Source organism: Oryza glaberrima, chromosome 1 (assembly GCF_000147395.1).
Source record: "Oryza glaberrima chromosome 1, OglaRS2, whole genome shotgun sequence".
Taxonomy (NCBI): domain Eukaryota; kingdom Viridiplantae; phylum Streptophyta; class Magnoliopsida; order Poales; family Poaceae; genus Oryza; species Oryza glaberrima.
This window is the reverse complement of record NC_068326.1, coordinates 39,192,730-39,214,751: the sequence shown is the minus strand read 5'-3', so window position 1 is coordinate 39,214,751 and position 22,022 is coordinate 39,192,730. Positions and strand designations below refer to the sequence as shown.

The 22,022-nt window shown below is 42.1% G+C and overlaps 3 protein-coding genes and 1 non-coding gene across 4 annotated transcripts; 2 read left to right on the top strand and 2 right to left on the bottom strand.

Moving 5' to 3' along the window:
- The first annotated feature begins 2,544 nt into the window (after positions 1–2,544).
- LOC127759881 (UDP-D-apiose/UDP-D-xylose synthase) lies at positions 2,545–5,894 on the top strand. The gene is made up of 9 exons (XM_052284095.1): positions 2,545–3,013; positions 3,097–3,189; positions 3,277–3,384; positions 4,369–4,483; positions 4,560–4,693; positions 4,786–4,887; positions 4,978–5,070; positions 5,150–5,285; positions 5,380–5,894. Exons 1-9 carry the CDS (start codon positions 2,711–2,713, stop codon positions 5,493–5,495), a joined length of 1,200 nt encoding a protein of 399 aa, XP_052140055.1. The 5' UTR covers positions 2,545–2,710; the 3' UTR covers positions 5,496–5,894.
- An 865-nt stretch (positions 5,895–6,759) lies between these two features.
- On the top strand, positions 6,760–8,629 carry LOC127768213 (uncharacterized). The gene is made up of 2 exons (XM_052293751.1): positions 6,760–7,102; positions 8,335–8,629. Exons 1-2 carry the CDS (start codon positions 6,893–6,895, stop codon positions 8,443–8,445), a joined length of 321 nt encoding a protein of 106 aa, XP_052149711.1. The 5' UTR covers positions 6,760–6,892; the 3' UTR covers positions 8,446–8,629.
- Positions 8,630–14,365: 5,736 nt separating this feature from the next.
- Positions 14,366–14,448, bottom strand: TRNAL-UAA (transfer RNA leucine (anticodon UAA)). The gene has a single exon. It is a non-coding gene; the product is annotated as a tRNA-Leu (tRNA).
- A 6,579-nt stretch (positions 14,449–21,027) lies between these two features.
- On the bottom strand, positions 21,028–21,904 carry LOC127760448 (dehydration-responsive element-binding protein 1F). The gene has a single exon (XM_052284712.1). The coding sequence runs from the start codon at positions 21,902–21,904 to the stop codon at positions 21,245–21,247; it is 660 nt and encodes a 219-aa protein (XP_052140672.1). The 3' UTR covers positions 21,028–21,244.
- Between the last annotated feature and the right edge of the window lie 118 nt (positions 21,905–22,022).

Genomic DNA, 22,022 nt, shown 5'->3' with positions numbered 1-22,022 from the left:
CTGCCGCGCGCGCCGAAGCCTCGCTGAACAGCTCGCCAGCGCGGGAATTCCGGAATCATATTATATAAATTTGACCATTTATCTTATTTATTTATTTTTATAAATATCATTTATTTTATTGTTACTCGTTTTATCGTCAAACAAACTATAATCTTAATTTATACTTTTACATATTTATACTAAATATTTTAAATAAGACGAATGATTGAACTTTATTCAGAATAAAAGTCAATGACATTATATATGTTAGGACGAATCACACGCACAAACATTGCTTTAGCCCTTGATTGATTTAAGATTCGATTCGAGGGCACGTATCAGTTGTTGGTCGCCCTATGCTCGATCGGCTACTCGCAGTCTCGCTCTCACTCTCATCACCATCAGGCGTGCCGCGTTCATAGCGACTGGAACAGGCACGACAAGACGAGCCGGGGAAAGGGGCTTGGTTTCTCAAGTGGCCAAGGAAGCGGCATATACCAAACTCGAGCTGCCTAGCGCCTGAAGAAAAGAATTCCGAATGTTACATGCAGCCCCTAGTTTATTCCAAAGGTAATGACTAAAGCTTGATTAATTAGAGGATGGTGATGTAATCATGTAGTTAAAGAGTACTACTTCTCTTAATTAATTGAGAGGTTCCTGCCCTTCCTTTCTTTACGCTGCAATGACGCAAGGAAGCAGACTAACAATTATTTTTTGAAAAAGAAACTAGTATGTTATACTGCCTCCATTCTAGGTTATAAAACTTTCTAGCATTATCCACATTCATATAAATGTTAATTAATTTAGACACACACACAATATATATATATATATTTAGAATCATTAACATATATATGAATATGGGCAATGCTAGAAAGTCTTATAACCTGAAACGGAGGAAGTAGTTAAAGTTAGTGACTCTCGATGTTAGAGTTGTTGTCCAGATTCTGATCATAGTATTAGTATGCGTGACATCAGGTGCTAGATTAATTTATTTTGAAACGGAAAGCTTTCATTGTTTTTTTTCCGTTGCGTCGGTTCGTCGGTCATAGGATCAGCAAAATCGCCGACTAGACATATATTTGATGTTTCAAACTATATTTGCAAACATACCTTTTTCTTTCTTACAACGGATCGTACAATACGCTATTGTAATCCGAGCGGCTGGCAGTGCTTGTGGCTATGGCGGCCGATGGCACCGATTTTGAATTTTTTTATTTTAAAATTGTTTTCACTGACAGTTCTCTTTAGCTTACCGCTTGGTTATCTTAGCATGTCCGTTTGGGAAACTCGATTTTCGCTGGTCAACGAAAACCCAATTTAACTACCAGCGAAAACTATTTTTCTACTAGTGATTTATGATGAGATATATGAGTGACGATAACAATATTACACAACCAACAACTTAAAAACTGGAAGGTAAACGAAAAGGGAGTTACTGAAAGAGATGAAGAAAGCACTCCCTCTGTCTAAAAAAATTAACCTAGAAAGGGATTTGACCCTCCTAAAAGGTATAATGAATTTGGACTATTTTTTATCTAGATTCGTTATTTTAAAAGGGATCACATCCCCTCCTAAGTTAAGTAGGTTGCCAACGTGACAGAGACCAAAGTGCTGCTGTGACATTTGGGTTGGGGTAACAGACAACGGCATCACACTATAGTACTATATACAACAGTACGCAAATATATCCATAAATATTATATTTACAGTGTGGTCGAGATTTACCGCTTCCCGCGTACGTTAAAACAACACACATGATGCTAATTTATGCGTGTATGTTCGCGTGTAGAAACAAACATTGAATTTATTGGTATAACAAATGAATGAATTTGATGTATATTTGGTTTGGAACAGACGAATGCTCCGCTTTTAAGCAGTAGAGGTAAGAATTTAAAGGGAAAAAAATTCATTAGTGTCTATTCGTTTTGAAGAAATTTTAATACATATTTTAAAAAATAGAGAAATAGGAATACATGCAAACTTGAATCCATAGGATTTTCCCAAAAGGTTAGAGTGGACGGGAACAAAATATATGTTTTCCCTCTACATCTTGTAGGAGAAAATTTTTCTTTGATTTTCCTATATCTGGGGCCTGTTTGGCATAGCTCCAGCTCCAGCTCCACCCCTCCTAGAGCTGGAGCTCAGCCAAACAGTTTCAGCTCCACCAAAACTGGGAGTGGAGCTGGGTGGAGCTCTCTTACAAAATAAACTAGAGTTGTGAAGTGGGTTTAGGCAGCTCCACAACTCTACTCCAGACTCAACTCCTAGAGCTAAATTTAGGAGTTAGAGCTGTACCAAACAGGCCTCTACATTCCTAATAATCAAATAGCTTTCGTAGGAATTAATCCTAAAAGAAATTAAAATCCTTTAAAATTCATCCAAAATGAATAGGCGTAAATGAGTTAGGGAAAAAAAAAGAAAAGAAGGAAATGGTGAAAAAGGAAGAGAGGCCCATGCAGGCCCACCAACCACCGGATCTCGATGGGAGGAGTGGGCCACCTCTTGTCCGTCCCCTCAATCCTTTCCCTTCCTTCTTCAAAGTCGAGACTCGAGAGAGACAAGAGGAGAAGAGAGAGTGTGGGCGCTCTTAAATAGGAGGAGAGAAAAGAAAACCACCACCGACATCGCCTCGCCTCGTAACCCCCAAATCCAGCGCCTTCCTTCCTTCCCCCAATAATCGAATCCAATCCATCTCCACGCGCATTCCGGATCCGCGGACCAAGGGAGGATGTCGTCGTCGTCGTCGCCGCCGCCGCCCGCCGCGTCAACCGCGAGGCTGGATCTGGACGGCAACCCCATCGCGCCCCTCACCATCTGCATGATCGGCGCCGGCGGCTTCATCGGCTCCCACCTCTGCGAGAAGCTCATGGCCGAGACCGCCCACGTCGTCTACGCCGTCGACGTCTACTGCGACAAGATCCGCCACCTCGTCGACCCCGCCCCTCCCCACCTCCATGGCCGCATCTCCTTCCACCGCCTCAACATCAAGAACGACTCCAGGCTCGAGGGCCTCATCAAGATGGCCGATCTGGTCTCTCCCTCTCTCTCCCTCCTGCTCTCAATTTCAATCTCATTTCATTTCTGATAACACGCCTTGATTCCGGATCTGCGTAGACGATCAACCTGGCGGCGATCTGCACGCCGGCCGACTACAACACGCGCCCCCTCGACACCATCTACAGCAACTTCATCGACGCGCTCCCTGTGGTAATCCCTCCTCTTCTCCGCTCCAGATTTCTTCTTCTTTTCTACCACTAGTGCAGAATTGTTGATGGACGTGTGTGATGTGCACAGGTCAAGTACTGCTCTGAGAACAACAAGCGTCTCATCCACTTCTCCACGTGCGAGGTCTACGGCAAGACCATCGGCAGCTTCCTCCCCACCGACCACCCTCTCCGCAAGGTCATCCACCATTTCTCTCTATTTTGACGTTTCTTCTGGATAATAATGTGCTTGTGCCAATTGTACAAGTCTGTGTGACATTTTCTTTTTTGGTTGGTTGACTGAAAAGCAAACTGATTGGTACTGATTAGATTGGGGGTGGAATGGATCTGGTGAAGGTCTGCTAGATTCAGTTGTTCAGCTGCCATTATCCTGTACTTGCTGTTGTACGGCCTTGACAGTAAGGTTGGGTTAGATTTGGTGTTGGTTGGGAATGGATTTTCTTATTGGACCTTGTCTGGTTGTTGGTTGACACTCGGATATATGGTCTTGTGATGGTGGTTCTGTTTCAGGATTATTGAATGTTTTGACTTTCTTAGGATAGCAGAGTTGACAGCATCTCTTGGAGTGTCAGTATTTCTCATGTTGCTCTATCCTTCATCTGTGTAGATTGTCCAGTGCCATGTTGTGTTATGGAATGACTTGTTCCTCCTCTAGTTTGATGATACTTATTTCTTGAGGCATAACTATGTTTATGTGCTACTACTGCACATTGCTTTGCAAGTGGATATAGTAATCAAGAATACATGGCATCTTAAGGAAATGTCTTTTCTAATTGTATTTCCAATGTGATAAGTTAGTCCTGTAGGTGCATCAGTATTTAAAGTGAAGTCAACTAGCAACACGCTTGGAGGGTCAGGATCTAATGATAACTTGCTTATTGTTCCATGGACTTCCCCAATAAAGTTTACCCTAGAGTCTATATTGTTGAGTTGTATGCTTTGCAATGTATTTGTCTACTTTCACGGAGACAGTAGAGGAGGGCCCTACGCCCCTACTGAAATGCAGTAGTCCAGTTGTTGCATTCTCTTTAGTTAAATTGCTATGCATTTGCATTGACATGGATGGAGAAAGGAGCAAGTGTAAACCTGCCCATTACATGTCTTAATTTTGATCACAATTGACTCTTATCTGATATTTGTGTACCTTCAAACTTTGAAACAGGAACCTGAATTTTATGTACTGAAAGAAGATGAATCCCCCTGCATTTTTGGTCCAATTGTGAAACAGCGATGGTCTTATGCATGTGCGAAGCAGCTTATTGAGAGGCTTATTTTTGGTGAGTGCAGTAACTTTTGTTATTCATGTCATTACCTGAACACTTTGTAACCGTGTGCTTTTTGAGCTTTAACCAGCTGAAGGAGCAGAAAATGGCCTTGAGTTCACAATTGTGAGACCTTTCAATTGGATTGGACCAAGAATGGACTTTATTCCTGGTGTTGATGGTCCTAGTGAGGGTGTTCCTCGGGTTTTGGCATGTTTCAGTAACGTATGTCAACCAGTCCCTTTCTGAGAATAATATACCTCCATTTCGTTATGGTCGTTTTTCTCATAAGATGTATGTCGCCAATGAATTTGCAGAATCTCCTGCGTCGGGAGCCCCTGAAACTTGTTGATGGTGGCCAGTCCCAGAGAACTTTTGTTTACATTAAGGATGCCATTGAAGCTGTTCACTTGATGATTGTATGTTTTCTCTGTTTATCTTTACTTCCTTTGCTCTTATGCTAGATTTACCTTGTTAGTTGAACTGAAATGTGTACTTTATGTCAAAAGGAAAATCCTGCTCGTGCCAATGGTCAAATCTTCAATGTCGGGAATCCTAACAATGAAGTCACTGTTAGGCAATTGGCTGAAATGATGACAGAGGTACATCATTAGCGTGGCAATGTTTCTTTGAGCGTTTCTGTTACTCATGCCCTAAGTCTTACATGGTTGTCCTGTACAGGTCTATGCAAATGTCTCAGGAGAGCCACCACTGGATGAACCTATGATTGACGTGAGTTCGAAGCAGTTCTATGGTGAAGGATACGATGATAGTGATAAGAGGATTCCTGACATGACCATAATCAACAAGCAGCTTGGTATTTACTGTCTTCAATAACCTGTTATGTCTATGTTGTACTAGTTGGGTAACCAGTGGTTCATAATAACCAAATATTGATTCAACTGTTGTAGGTTGGAACCCGAAGACCCCTCTCAAGGATTTGCTGGAGACAACATTGACCTACCAGCACAAGACTTACAAAGAAGCTATCAAAAGGCAAATGTCACAGGCTTCAGCGTCGAGTTAGACAACACGCTCCAATCCATAGATGGTGATGTTGGCTCTTGTAGAGCACTGTCAGTGGCTATAATCGTTTGGAAGTGGAATACGTATACTCAAGTAATCCTTTTTGTGCATCTAGTCACTCCTAGATCCCTACCAACTTTTAGGTTTCCTCCTGTGTAAGCCGGCAAGGGGTTATCCACCATATCTGTGGCAGAGTCGATGTATTCATTTGTACCTTTGGTTGCTCATCCTGTGTCATTCTTTCTTATTGCTTCGTCGGTGAGAGATGTTCTTGTTCAGTATAGATGATTGTTCAAGGAAATTATGGGCTGGAAGCTATAATGGTTGTGAGTTAAGTTCTTTGAGTTTAGTACAGCAACTAGTAGTAGGCTGTTAGAAGCAAAATCTGCAAATTTCACTACTTGGTAGTTGTGATTCATATGACCGACTAATTTGTGGTAACTTGTTTGTTCCATGCGCATGCCGTGTGCCTGAGCTTTTCTCGTGCTATCACAGTATCCAGGTGGGTTCCCATTGTCATGAACTGATAATTTGGATTAGTTCAAAATTTCTTGAGAAAGTACTGTGCATTGTTCTCAAACTCATACTGATTGCGTACTGTGAAAAAAAAAAACTGCATGAAAGGGCAGGTCCATCATTAGTATGTTAAGCTCTTTGTTTCTTGATAGCTGGAAGCCAGAATACATCCGATCTCCTTTTGTTTTCCACTTAAGATGTATCTGCGTTCGTTCAGGGAGATTGAGGGAGCAAACCTTTTATTTTCTGTGCGCACATTTTTTAAATTACTAAATGATATGTTTTTTTTAAAAAATATAGAAATGTTACTTTAAAAATAATATTAATCCATTTTAAAATTTAAAATAGTTGATACTCGATTAATCATATGCTAATGGCTAACCTTATTTTACGTATCTTCTCAATCATTTATTTTCCTCTTCACTCAAACACTAACCAGTAGTGTGTACGTTTTACTATCAGGGCTTTAATACGAAAAATAATCATGAAAATCCAAACGAAAAAGGTACAATTGGGCGTGACATCGCCCCCAGGCCTTCGAATGAGGTCAGAAATTAGCTTGGATGTTTCCTAAATTTTTCGCTTTAAAACCGAAGCTAAGCTAATAATTTGATGATGTAAAAACAAAACAAATCAACAGAAAGGAAAGGAACGTGTCGTGTGGGGCTAAAAAAGAATGTAGCAAATAAAAGAAAAGGTAATAAAGTGTACAGAAAATACAAAAGAAAAGAGCATATGTTACTCCCAAGTAATCCATCTTATCATCATCACCGACACCAATTACTAGCTAGTCGAGTGAGTCTCTTAGCGAGGAGAGACGAGGCGAGAGGAGAGGAGAGGCGCCGCCGCGGCGAGGAGAGACGAGGCGAGAATCGGAAGGCGATGGGCAACGCCGGGAGCTCGCCGGAGCAGGCTGCCGGCAATAATAAGGAGGACGCGGAGGCCCGCCGCCAGCCGCCGTCCACCGTGCGATTCTACCCCAGCGCCGACCAGCCCAAGGCCAGGCAGCCGCCGCCCATCAAGCTGGAGGAGGAGGACGTGCCCCCTCCGCCCGTCGCCGACGAGGAGATGGCCCCTCGCAACCTCTGGCAGGTACAGCCCCAACTAATCCCAATCCCGCCCCGACCATCTCTCTGTCTGCGCGATTAAACCCACCAAAACCTCTATGCCTTGTGGATCTATGCCAATTTCTTCCCGCGTTTCAACCTGTCATATCGCCTGAAACTGCGACTCGAATATTTGTTTTGTTTGGAATATACAACAGATAAATTACACACAACATGAAGGGGATTTTCAGATGGCTTTACACACACCATGTATATTCACCATTATTTTGTTTGCTATTGTCTTTTGAAATGTGCAGTAATACTCTTGTTAGATTAGATGCACCCTTTGCAACACCATATGTCTTAGATAAGCACATTTCCTGTGATCTTATCCGCGAAGCTTGGTAGTCCAAAACAATTGTCTTAGATAAGCAACCTTTTAACTTTCAATGGCTCATTTCCTGTGATCTAATCCGCGAGCACTTGGTAAGTTGGTAGTCCAGGATAGAATGCACAAACTTGAAGGCAATATACTCATTCCCAGTACTATGCATAATTACAAGTGGATTACCACACCAGGCTGCTGTGTAGAATGTTCCCAATTGGGTATTTTAAATTTCACACCTACTCTGAGAATTAGCACCTGTTGTTTTGTCTTTCAAACTTTCTAAGAATTTAGTACTGTTTCTCCTTCCAATTGTCTCCATCGAAACTGTAATTTATCGTGTGCTTTACCCAAATTGTGTGTATCCAGTTATAGACCAAATGACTGTCTACCTCAAAGTCCCATGTAGTGAATTGTGGTTGCTATGCACGATTCCGAAAAATCAAATAGAATATTGCCAAACACCTCAATCCTGTGTCCGTGGGAGCAAAATGTGCATGCGAATATTCTGCAAGTTAATCACCACTTGATGTTGGATTTACTAAAATCAGGAGCTGAGATTCAGCAAGGTGGGTACAGTTATCTTGTTCAGATGATGCAATCAAGGAAACGAGCCTGTCTTGAATTCGGGACCCTATTATTCTTGCTAACAAGATACTCACACTTTTTTAGTTAATGCAGAAAATATTACTGTTAGTATCTGCTAATCAATGACTCCAAATTTCAGAGAAATCAACATATTCATTCAGACTTCAGAGAACCATATGTGGTTCAGCATCCGTTTTTCATTTTGAATTGTGCTGCAATATATATGCTCTTGTGTTCACTCATTGTGCTATCTCAACATACTTCACATATTTCTGAAAAGACGATTTGCCTTGCTACTTCTGTAGGTTTATGCTCTTGGAGCGTTTATTGTGTTGAGATGGGCCTGGGTTAAGTGGAAAGAAAGCAAGGACAGAGATGATTCGCCTGATGGCCGATCCCCGGACGGGTCTTCTTAGTTTGCTCCAGAAAGCTTTAGTCTCTGCTTTAAATCCTAAGAAGATAAAGATGTTGTGCGATGATGGTGCACCTCTCTAATCTATGTCCATCTGATTAGAGTTTTTCTTCCCCGTCATTGTTGCCTTGTGTCTGGATTCTGTATTTGCCCATCATGCGCAAGTGACTTCCTTTTCCTTGCTGTCATGTTAGAACTTGCAATATCTTTAAGTGAAAGGCTTGTAGTAAAAGTAAAAGACCTCTTTTAATACTACCATCCATGATCCAACTGCAAGTTTGATTGCCTTCCGTTGTGTTCACTGATAAAGCATAACATTGCATGTTTTGCCTACTTGGAAACAATTCAGGGCCGGCCTACTTATATTTGTGGTGCAACCAAGAGCGACTGGTCCAGCCCACGACATGTCGAGGAAAACCTTTGGTGTTTTCGTCCAAATCTTTATAGAACATTACGGGCAGTACTTAAAAAACTATACAACATTACGAGCATTACTTGTGTATAAACTGGAAATCTTTGAATATTGTTGAAGGAAATTTCGAAAAATCAAATTACTACAAGCATTATTCTTGTAAACTGCAAATCATTTGAATTTTTTGAAGAAAAAAATAAAATCATTTGAAATTTTTTGAAGAAAAAAACTGAAAAATAAAAATGAAGTGGTGGCTAATAATTGTAAATAAAATTTTGAAAAAGCAGATCATTATGAGCTTTACTTTACCCTATCATGTTGATTTGGATATCTTCTTTCAGCTAAAGGTTAATATTCAAGACTTTTTTTTTTCCTAATGCGCCTAAGGTGAGTACTCGTGAATTTTGGGCCAGAGAAACATAACCACACTTAAAAAAAAATTGGCCGAAAGCTATAAATCACTAACTATAGGTAGATGGCTAAAAATCATGAATAGTTTTTTTTGTGAGGTTAATATTCACGATTTTGCACACAACAGTCCTTAAGACTAATACTCATTGAAATTTTGAGCTAAAGAAAAATATCCTTGCGTTTGATCGATGACTATACCTAATGAAATTAAATGCCGAAGGGTAAACCATGATTTTTTTTTTTACTATAGGGTTAAGGTTTATGGATTTTTTTAACGGGTCCAAGGATAACAGTCCTGAAATATTTCGCCAGAGACATATTCATATGTTTTTTTTTTCAAAAGGATAGTACGCGTTAATTTTGGTGTTATGCTATAACTAGTGAAATTATACGACGATGGGCAGAAATAACAAAACTTATTGTCCTAAGATTAATATTTATGATTTTTGCTCCCAAGGCTAATACTCGTTAAGTTTGGACATGTTGAGCAAAACCTTTGTGTTTTGTCCAAATCTTTATAGAACATTAGGAGCAGTACTTGAAAAAACTGTACAACATCACGAGCATTTACTTGAATATAAAGTTTTGAAGAAAATTTTGAAAAAGCAAATAATCTGAATTGCAAATCTGTCACGCCCCGAACTAGTCCCGAGCGGAACTAGCCCGTGACGCTCCAAATTAACCTGTTAATTGATACCAGTCCTAGGAAACAGTGCTGGTATAACAGGAAGACAGAATATCACAGCAACAGAGGTCTCTTTATTATAGAGTAGGGGTACAGTCATATTGGGCTGCGGACAGATCCCGAGCTCACAACTGCATTACAAAAGGAACGCGGAAGCCAAGACTTGGACCACACATCACAGGCGCGACTTGGGAACTAGGCCGAAACCCTAAAACTCATCGTAGCCGGCTTGCTCCTGAAGGAACTCCTCGTCAGCGGGATCCGCTTCATCTTCTTCAGCAACTGGGGGGGGGGGGAATTATTTATATGGAGCAAGGGTGAGTACGAGAGTACTCAGCAAGCCATGGGAAATAAGTGTTTAATGCAGGCTTCAAAGAAGGGCTGTTGTTTTTGCAATTGATTTTATTTGAACTCTTTCCTGAAACAACTAAGTGAGTGCTTCTCAAACGACACGGATGAGAAAGTGCGTCTCGTCCGGTCGGAGTTTGTGCAATGTATCAGTCTTTTGAATTGATCAAGATTGGCACCCGGCCAATAGCTTTCAAACGGCCACCCGGGCCTGGCTGGTCCCATCAGCCGCAGATTTTCCAAACATCAAACCCATTTCACAACAGCAAAATTTCACAAGGCAGTAGTCAAACAAAACTACGCTAGGAATCACCTCACATCCGCCCATGACCGTGGGCACGGCTGTTCGGACAGTTTAATAACCTCTGCAGAGGGGGTACACTTTACCCACACGACATTACTAACCCGGATCATCCAGCCCGTGCAGAACGGCCACGACTAGAGACCTTAAGGCTTTCATGACAAGGCATTTCGAAAGCCGACACAGGTTCACCATATGCCAACGAGAGGGGTCCCAGACCAACACCAGATTAGGTCCCAGACCATACTGTGCCAGGAAGCCCAGGGGTCCTCCCCGACACCACCCCGGCGAATCCACATGTCTCTTGGCATCAAGGCTCCCCCGATTAGCTAATTACTCAGCCAGGGGTGTCCCATTCCACCCATGTGGTCGTACTTGTCTTATGTTCGGATGAAATTCCAAGGAAACGGTCCTTAAGTGCAAGAGCGGGAAACCGTACTCCCGGTACGTTCCCCGGTCCGCGGTTTTGGAAATTCATTTAGTTCGCAAGCACCGACCCAGGTGTCGGGTTTTCCAAGTCTTTTGTAAAAACCCAAGTTTTACCCAAGAACTTACTCAGATTTTAAGTTTGAAGGCGACCGTCGATACTCGCACAGAGTGCACAAATATCGAGGCGCAACTAGGTGGTTACAAGGGAACATGGTATAACAATTAACAGTGGAAGGATCAGATGCAACAAGTTGGGTAGACCCACCGGTCTGCCTTGCAGACGGGGCAAACAGATTAAGTGCAATCCTATCAATGCATAATATTTTGCAAGCAAATTAATTAAGTTCAAATATAGGCTCAAGATGTTCAAAGGTGGCTTGCCTTGCTCGAGATCTTGAGCTTGATCCTCGAAATCCTCGCACTGCGGGTCTTCGGGCTCCGAAACTACACGCGAAACGGGACAACTCAACAAACGGCGAAAATAAAGCCCTATTATTGACCTCTAAGCGTGCCATTAGATAGATCTCGAGATTTGAGGAATTTTGGAAGTTGAAAGGAGTCAAACGGACTTACGGTTGGGAAGATATTGAATTTCTAAGATTATTGGATTTTTGTCTAAAGGAAAAGGATTTATTTAAACCCTTTTTGAAAAAGAAAAGAAAAGAAAAAGAAAGAGGGAGGGAAATTAGACTTCCCTCGGGCGGCTAGGGCGCGGCCCGAGAGAAAGGGGCGGCTCGGCCGAGCTTAATGGGCCGGCCGGCCCGAGAGGGCGGCCCAAGGCGCGCGCGGGCGGGGAGGGGAGAGAGAGAGCCGGTGGGCCGGGTCCATCCTCGCGTGGTCCCGAGTGGGATCCGCTTGTCGGCGGCTCGGCTCACCGTGAGCGAGGTGCACGCGGGCGTGCTAGGGTTTGGGGAGGGGGGCGCGGCGCATGCGCGCGGTTCGCGGAGGGCGCGGTGCGGCGGGCCCACGCGCAGCCTCACGGCTCGCGGTGGACCGCGCGCGCGAGGGGGCGGAGGGAAGCGGCGGACCGGGGTCTGCTTGACCCGGTCGCGGCCGAGGTGGCGCCGACGTGGCGCCTACGTGGCTGCCACGCGGGCCGGCGGGAGGTAGACGACGACGTCGGCCGAAACGGACGGCGGGCGGCGGCGGCGAGCGGCGGAGCGAACCACGGCGATACAGGCGAAAGCGAGCACACCGGGAGGTTGCACGGGACGAGAGGAGACGAGCCAACGGCTCGGATTCGCCGGGGGGATGCTCGACGGCGGCGGATTGCGGCGGCGGCAACCGGCGGCAGGAGAAGGGGGAAACGGCGATGAGGTCACGAGGGGTCGATTCCCGGCGGTGAGAGCATCTACGCGGCTACGGGAATCCGTTGCTAGCGTCGGATTGGGCGGAGCTACGCCGAGCGAGGCCGGCGACGAGCGGCGCTTCCGAGCTCGGGCGGCGAGCACACGGCGGGCGGCGGCAACGGTCGGGGCGGCGCCAGCTAGCTACGGGGTGGCTACTCGTGCTACTACCCGAGTCTAAGGGGAGGAGATGGAACGAGGAGGGAGAACGGAGGGCGACACTACCGTGCGGGGAAGGGCGCGGTGACGAGAGGCCGACGGCACGGGAGCGATCTCTCCGGCCTCGGGCCGGGGAAGAGGAAGAAGAGGGCGCGCCCGGAGTCCCCTTCCGCGTCCTTGCTCGTGCCGGCTCCTCCGGCACACGCGTCGGCGGCGGTCGGCGAGAGGGACGGCAATGGCGCGGGCGGAAAACGGGGAAGATTGGGAGGAAAAAAAAAAGGAGGGAGGGCGCCTGGGTTTATAGGGTGGCGATGTCGGTTTGGGGGAGGGGAACCGACATTGGACGGTCAAGCCAGCGAGCTGGCGCTCCGGCTAGCGGCCAAATCGGTGATAGGGAGGAGGGGAATGACGCCGGCGGAGGAAGAGAAAGAAAGAAAAAGGAAGGGGGAAAGGGAGCTTGTCCCTTGCCTCTTCGGGAAAAGGAGGAGGGAGCGGGGGCGACGCGGCGCGGGGGGGGGGGCTCTGCCTCCGTCCTTTGGAGGCACGCGCGGGGAGTGGCGGGGCCGAGTCGATGACGACGGCGATGACGGCGGAGGCGGCTTGGAGCGGAGCGGCGACACGGGCGGCAGGCGCGGCAGAGGCTGACGGCGGCGGCGACCAGGCGGTCGGCCACCACGGCGCGCGCGCGCGGGAAGCAACGGCGCACGGCGACGATTTGGCGGCGTCGGCGGGAATGGCAGCGGGGCAGGAGGGAGGGCTCGGCGCGGCTCGCGCGCTCGCGCGAGCAGCGCTCGGGCAGAGCGGGGGAGAGGGAGAGAGAGAGAGAGAGAGAGAGAGCCGGGGAGGGAGGGGGGAGATGGGCCGAGAGGGATTCGGCCCATCGAACCCGAGGGAGGCAAAATAGACTTTTGCGGAGGGATTTGATTTGGGAATGATTTGGATTCGGGATTGAACTCGACGATGGATCGGGGATTTGAGACCCGAGATGGCACGGGCACTAGACAACAAGCAAAGAAACGGATTTCGCAAATAGGATTTTTAAGAGCTAGTTTTCCCGCTAGGCGCCAAGACGGAACGGGCGCTACAAAATCATTCCAAAAAATAATAATAATAACTGTACAGCATCATGAGCATTTACTTGAATATGAAGTTTTGAAGAAAATTTTGAAAAACCAAATAATCTGAATTGCAAATGTTGAGCAAAACCTTTGTGTTTGTCCAAATATTTATAGAACATCACGAGCAATACTTAAAAACTGTACGATATTACGCGCATTTAGTTGAATAAGAAGTTTTGAAGAAAATTTTGAAAAAGCAAATAATCTGAATTGCAAATCATTTAAAAAAAAACTATACAACATCACGAGCATTGACTTGAATATGAAGTTTTGAAGAAAATTTTGAAAAAGCAAATAATCTGAATTGCAAATCATTTTGAAAAAAAACAATAAAGCAAATAATCTGAATTGCAAATCATTTTGAAAAAAAGCAATAAAAATTATGTTATGAAGAAAATTTTGAAAAGGCAAATAATCTGAATTGCAAATCATTTTAAAAAAATAGATTTGAAAAAAAACAATAAAGCAAATAATCTGAATTGCAAATCATTTTGAAAAAAAAAGCAATAAAAATTATGTTATGAAGAAAATTTTGAAAAGGCAAATAATCTGAATTGCAAATCATTTTAAAAAAATAGATTTGAAAAAAAACAATAAAGCAAATAATCTGAATTGCAAATCATTTTGAAAAAAAAAAGCAATAAAAATTATGTTATGAAGAAAATTTTGAAAAGGCAAATAATCTGAATTGCAAATCATTTTAAAAAAAATAAAATGCTGGCTGTGGGGTTCGAACCCACGCGCACTTCTGTGCAGAAGATCTTAAGTCTTCCCCCTTAACCACTCGGGCAAACCAGCTAAATGACGGTAATGGTCCTAAAACATTGTAGTCCTTGATGCAACCGACTTTGCTGCATGTATGACACCTATAGATGGAAACAACGATTTTTGTAGGCGTCCATTGACCTGACCTGTTGTAATAAATGTCGCCTGCTGTGTGGGGCTGTCCAAATCGAATCCCTACGAATAATCAACGTCCACGAGAAAATTTTCTGGCCAATCATATATAACTATGTAGGTTATGTTCGGTACGGTAGGTTAGAAATTAATCATTCCGACACAGAAAACGAAACATGTCGTTAACATACGAAACATGTCATTAACATATGATTAATTAAATATTAACTTAAAATTATAAAAAATAAATTAATATAATTTTTTAAAACCCAAGTATGTTCCCTCATGTCTTTAATATATGCTGCACACTGTTCATTTTTTGACATTTGTTTGCCATTCATTGTTAGTTTTTTTTGCAAGCACAAAAATATAAGATATATATGTTTAATCAAGTAACAGTGAAATAAATAATAACTACATATTTTTAATATTATAAACGTTTAAAATATATTTAAAAATTAACAACGTCATATATTTAAAAATACCAGACGGGGAATTAAATTGTGTACATACAACATATGTGTGACGAACGTGCATGAAGTGACCAATGAAAATGCGGAAATTAAAGCAATCAATTGGATCCAATTGATGGGGATATATACGTACACAATTGGTGGGCGGAGCTCAATCCGTCAAAGAGTGTGCAGAGCCACAAATAGAATAAATAATAACTACATATTTTTAACGGGAAGGCTATATGTTCTGTTGACAGATTTTTTATAAATGAATCATTCACTTTTTAGGCCGTTGATCTTTCTTTGAGATTGGTGCAATCCTATATTAGTATCATCTAGTTTGTTCCGTCTGTGGATTACTGGGCTCCTTTGGGCTTTATGTGGCCATAAGACCCTTCTGTTACTCTTTTTACCCTTATTTAACGTGAAATTCGCTCACAAAATATCGTATGATCCCACGCGTACTAATTACATCATACTTACACTATAATTACATATGTAATTTTAGTGTATTTACGATGTAAGTCTGAAAATTACATTTGTAATTTTAGTGTATTTACGATGTAAGTCTGAAATCTACTTGAGCCCATTTGAGCCCACATGAGTTTCAGATTATCCATGTGGCCCGTTTGTTTTTTTTATTTTGTTTGTGTATATTAATATCATCCGTTAGATGTTGATCCAAAGGATAAAGAAATCTGCATGATAGGAGGCTAAAAAATCTGTCACATGATGTATAGGCAGATTTTTAATACTATAAACATTTAAAATATATTTAAAAATAAACAACATCATAGATTAAAAATACCGGACTGAGAATTAAATTATGTACATACAGCATATATGTGTGACGAACGTGCATGCAGTGACCGATGGAAATGCGGAAATTAAAGCAATCAATTGGATTCAATTGATGGGGATATATAAACGTACAATTGGTGGGCGGAGCTAGCTCGATCCGTCCCAGAAATTAAAGCGCGCAGAGCCACACGTGCAGGCATATGGAGTATAACGCATCGCAAAAATGCACGTTTGTTGCCTTCACCTTTTCCCGTTTGTGTGACAGCGACGACGACCGATGGTGATACACAGTAATCCATCGCGACAGTGAAATCGACGACCGATATGATGGTACTATTCCTTTCCTTGTCGGAGCTAGTTGGGTGAACAACCTCGCTGCCCTCATATTTTGATTGCTCTCGCTTGCTTTTGATTGTTCTCTTCTCTTTGTCTATACACATTTGCCGTTCGATTCGATCACTTTTTCTACCTGATGAATCGACTAGACCAAGTTTGCTAGCTAGCTAGTTACGGCCCGGCACACCAAAATCCAAAATTCTCCTTTTGCATGGTACATGTCAAAAGGAAATCTGGAACATTTCCAACACATATATGTTGTCCATATATATTTATAGACAAATGTGTGTGTGTATATGTAAATAAACAGCTGACTCCACACAGTGCTAACACAATGCATGATAGAGATATATGTTGAAAGTGATGAAACTATTGGTGTTTGGTCTTACATGTACATCAAGTCCTTGCAATGAGATATGCTAGTCTACTGTGCACCATGTGCATAACATGGGAAAACCATCGATCCTACTTTTCCAATGCCACCGCTAATGTACTTTCTGAAAAATTATAAAAGATCAAGTGACATAATTTCAAGCTAGCGTAAACTCAATTTACACATTAAGAAAGGAAACAAATACAAACATATATAAATATATAGTGCAACTACACCTTTTTTGGAATATTTGTGTTGTGGTTTCTTTCCTTCCACATGTGCCGCCATGTGTACATAAGAATTTCGCGTATTATGTTGAAAGTATGTTTTTGGTTGTGCCCATCAAATTTAGACCTTAGTTATTAGGACTTTAATTTTGTGGGGGCGGTAGACAAATATTGTTTTAGTGTTATCAAACGTGTGAAACTGTGACATCTTATAGCGAGTAACATGTAAAACATATCTCTCTTAAGTGCTTAAAATCCAACTCCCTTCACATAGTGTGGTACTCTTCTTGATTGCATGATTTATGCTTAATTAATTAAAACTACACCGACCAACTAGCTAGTGGAGAATCTACAAGCCTGTGTGTCAGTAATAATCTGCACAAAAAAAAAAGCAAAATCACCTTAATTTTTATATTTTATTAACCACCTAGCTATTTACTCGTGAGTTATATATGCTGCCAATAATGGTAATCAAGTAATGAAGCAAAATCACCTTAAGTTTTATATTTTATTAACCACTACTCGTGAGTTATGCTGCCAATAATGGTAATCAAGTGATTTCTTCTACTTTTTAAGCATATATGCTTTGCTATATAGAGTATGAGCAAGTTTGTTAGTGATTGATGTGACATATATATTGTCTGATACATATAGAATTAGCTAGCAAGCGGACTCGACGCATGCACATCATTTTCCGACAGGAACAGTTTGTTGGGACCCTTATGTTCTAAAAAGAATATCTGCAGAACTTTGGTTTTTCGGGCTGATATATACGACTGTCTAATAATATATAGTTAGGCTTGAATAGTGCTGTTGTGCCGACTGCCGACCAATATTAATTTGAACTTAATTATTGGGAGCAGGCGGTTCGATCAGAGTAGGATCCTCTAGCTCGCAGGAGCCATCTATCGAAATTTATGCTGGTCAAAACTTCAGCTCCATTAATGTATAATTTAATTTAGAGCTATAGAAATTCTTAAAGGTCGAGCTATATATGCTGGTAAATTAAGGATATCTGGATGAGACATTTTATGTACACTTAAGAAAAAAAGAAGAAGATTAAAACACTTTAATTTAGTCTATAAAATCTATTTTCTATAAAAAAATTCAGTTGTAATTGCAGTCATGCCAAACAAAACCATATATATAAATGGTTCAGTACCGTAAGTATACAATATAGTACTACTCCCTATCATGTATAACCTGCACCCATTGCCCTAGAGGGCCGGGGTTACAGCATTTCAAAAGGAATAAATATTTTGTTCTTTTCACTATAGTTATTTAATTTATATATGTATTTGAAATGTAGGAAAAGTTCTAACCCTTTGATGGACTAGTTGATAGCAACTTAATCCCCAGCATATATATATTGATATCAAGGCATCAAGCTGCATATATACTCCGCCCAATTACGAAAGTATGTTATTTTCAGACATTTGCATGGTCTTCAAGATACGATTCTCACCACTACTATATACACATAACTAGAATAATTATATTTTGTAATGAGGGCATACAAAATTATATTTGAAAACAATTATGTTATCACCAAGATAATTCTCGAGACAAATTTATGCATATGGTTTTTCATGCCTCCAATCCAAATATATATATCTGAAAGCAGATCAATGTTTAAAATTTAAAATTTGACTTATAACATACTATAAGAAGACCAAAATGATGTGTTTATTTTTTATAAAATGGATTAAAATAACCCGACCTCTACATTCAAAATATATGTACACAGCAAAAAAAAAATTGATGTGTTTTATGTGACTACATCTACATGTGTAGTTAAATATCACACACACAGTCACAAACACGTGTGTGTGTATTTGACTGCGTTAGGAGATAAACTCTATATATGATGTTTAATTAGCGTCGTGAGAAGTAAGAAATTAAAGGTAGGAATGAAAAGAGCAAGTAGGTCTCACAGACGTACGTTTCATACATGATTAATATATATATATATAGTGTTCACCGTGTGCTACCCTTTTGTAAATCCTCAACACGTGTTGTTTATTATTATTTATGCGATACATGTATAATATGTGCGTTCTTGCCGGCGTTGTCATTAGGTCATTTACTATAAAGTTCAGGTTGGTAGTTAATTTGTGCGGCGCCGGAGATCGATCGAGCTACTTCATTATATCGCATATGCCAACAAAACTAGCTAGCTCTACTCAGTTTAATTAATTAGCAGTCGATCGACCCGTATTTAGTTAAATTAATCAATCTTGTTATCTCGATCTTGTTGTCAAATTAATCAATTGTCAGATATAATTTCATCGATCTGCATGTTTTTGAGGAAACATCTCTCAAATTTTATGTGCATTAGTAAACACACAAATTAATCTCTCGAGAAATTACTACTGATATATATATATATATATATATATATATATATATATATATATATGCTAGCTAGTTAACTCTTTTTTCTCCTGGTGTGCAAGCAGTGCCAGTGATGGACCTGAAAACTTTGAAGAACCCATGGCAAAAACATGTTTCTTTACCTGAAAACTGAAAACAATAGAGGAGGCCGGCCACCGCACCATATTAAAACTTTAAAATATTTACAAAGTTATATGCATATTTTGCATATAACATATTTTTTTAGATAAATATGCACATTAATCTAGTGGTTACAAAGTGTCGATCCATAATTAAGATAATGTATGTCTCTGTCTCTAAGCCTAAAAAGTAAATGTAAGGTTAAAAGTTCTTCCTTAAGTAATGATATTCATGCATATCAGAAACTAATAGTACGACCGATCTACTTAGTAGTCATATCGATCGTACTATTATTTATTTCTCCTTTGAAGAAAATAATATATAGTATGATCAATCTATAGTATTGTAGCCCACCAGTGAGCTTAGGCGGCTGCCCGAGTTGCGTGCCGGTCCTCTTGGCTCAGCTTTATGTGTGTAACTTTGAGTTTAGAGACTTAAGAATTTGTGGGGATTGTAAGAGCAAGTACAATAGCAGGCTATAAGCCGCTATAACCATATTGAGAAGAAAAGAGGAGAGAAAAGAAAGAGGACTATAGTAAGGGTGCAAGTGGCTACCCGCGAAAACCCATTTATAGGCTAAACTAACCCGCAAGCTCGTTTATTTTGATCTATAAGTGGGTTCGCGGTTGACCCACTTGCACCCCTAGGCTACAGATTTATAGCCAGCTGCAACACGAACTACAAGACGTTCTGTGTATATGAGAGATGGGACCGGCCAGGTATTAATACTGTAGTACTCCCTCCATTTCAAAATGTTTGACACCGCTGACTTTTTAGCACATGTTCGACCGTTCGTCTTATTTAAAAAAAATTGTGAAATATGTAAAACTATATGTGTACATGAAACTATATTTAACAATGAATCAAATGATATGAAAAGAATAAATAATTACTTAAATTTTTTGAATAAAACGAATGGTGAAACACGTACTAAAAAATCAACGGTGTCAAACATTTTGAAACGGAGGGAGTATATTTTTATAAGTAACTATTGTATGAATGGGCTATTAGATTAGCTATAGATGATTTGGAGTTAACATTTGGCTATACTATTAAACTTGCTCTAAGGTGCAGATTGACCGTGTTACTTTGAGGTTAGATTGGCCAAAAGTTTTTTGGCTAAACGACCTACTGTGTGTTAGATTGTTTCTCGATAGAAGATGACACCATGCATATATGTCTCTTAAGCACGATCAGTGTACATGTACAGTACTATATATGTCACGGGTGCAACAAATTTATGAGTTCACCCCTTGATCATAGATATTATATATATGTACGTTATATAAAAAGTGCCACATGTTTGGAGAAAATTTTGATTTGAAACTAATTATATGGTATTTAGGGTATATAATGATAATTAGAGGATGTCCACTCAAGATATTCAAAAAGTTATTAGCCAAATATCTGCAAATTAATTGATTCACACTTTTGTCTATTGAGAAAATATTTTGTTTCCCTTTTTTACTCTTTTCCCTAGCTAGCTAAGGCTGACGCTTGTCTGAACTTTATGTGTGTATGTGTGGATACCTTTGCTATCCATCTACTGTCAAAGTATTTTTAGGATTTTAATTTTGTAACAATATAAACATTTCGACAAACATTTTTTTCAAATAAAACAAATGTAAAACCAAAATGGATGGTTTTGTGTTTATTACTCGTGTGACACCAATTTCAATGCACAGGGATGCAAGTATTTTTTAGTTAATATATTAATATGCTTAGGATGATCCAGTAATTCATCAAAATTCAAAATTTGATCGTGAGACAGCAAAAAGAGAATATTTTCCCTTAATCTCATTTTTTCTAAACAAACAAGAGGTGCTTATATATATTTAGTAGGATTGGCTGTGTACATTCTTCGGGATGTAGAAGCCGGGTTTTATATAAATCCTTTATCTAAAAATATATACTCCGTATTTAGTAGGAACTGATGGAGTATTATCTATATCTGTAAGCATATATACTCGAACGATATGTGTGTATACATGTCAGTCCATCCATAGCTTGTAGTCCATGTGGTAATGGTCATCGTCGTCGTCGATGGCGGCCCAGTCGTCGAGAGATCTCCCAATCGCCGGCGGCGTCAGCATCATCCCCCTCGCCATGTCGTCGATCAGCCCCGGCATGTCGAAGATGGCGTCCTCGTCCACGAACACGGCCGCCGGACGCCCCGAGGTGGCGGTGGCGCCGCCGCCGCTCGTGCCTTCCTGCGGATCCTCCGGCAATGCCAGCGGCGGCGGCGGGCGGCGGTACAGCTCGGCGGCCTGCGCGGCGGCGAGGCGGATGTCCTCGGGCGACGCCGTGCGCGCGCGCGGGAGCGTGGAGGGGGAGTCCGGGAAGTTGAGCTCGGCGCCGCGCTCGCCGCGGAGGGCGATGGCCGCGACGTCGTGCGCGCGCGCCGCCATCTCCGGCGTCGGGTAGGTGCCGAGCCAGATGCGCGCCTGCGCCTGCGGCTCGCGCACCTCGCACACCCACCTGCTCCCCCCCGCCCGCGCGCGCACGCCGCGGTACACCGGGTGCCGCGTCTCCCGGAACTTCTTCCGCCCCGCCCGCCGCTTCGGCGGCAGCCGGTGGTGGTGCCCGCCGCCCGGCGACGACGGCGGCGACACCGACGAGGACGAAGCCGACGACGTGTCCTCGGTGTCCATGGTCGAACACCTAGGTTAGCACTTAGCTTAGCTTGAGCTCAGTGGCGTGGTGGTGCGATGAGAGGAGGGATTAGTGGAGGTGGGTATAAGTAGGTGTGGGTGTTGGGTTTGCGGGTCG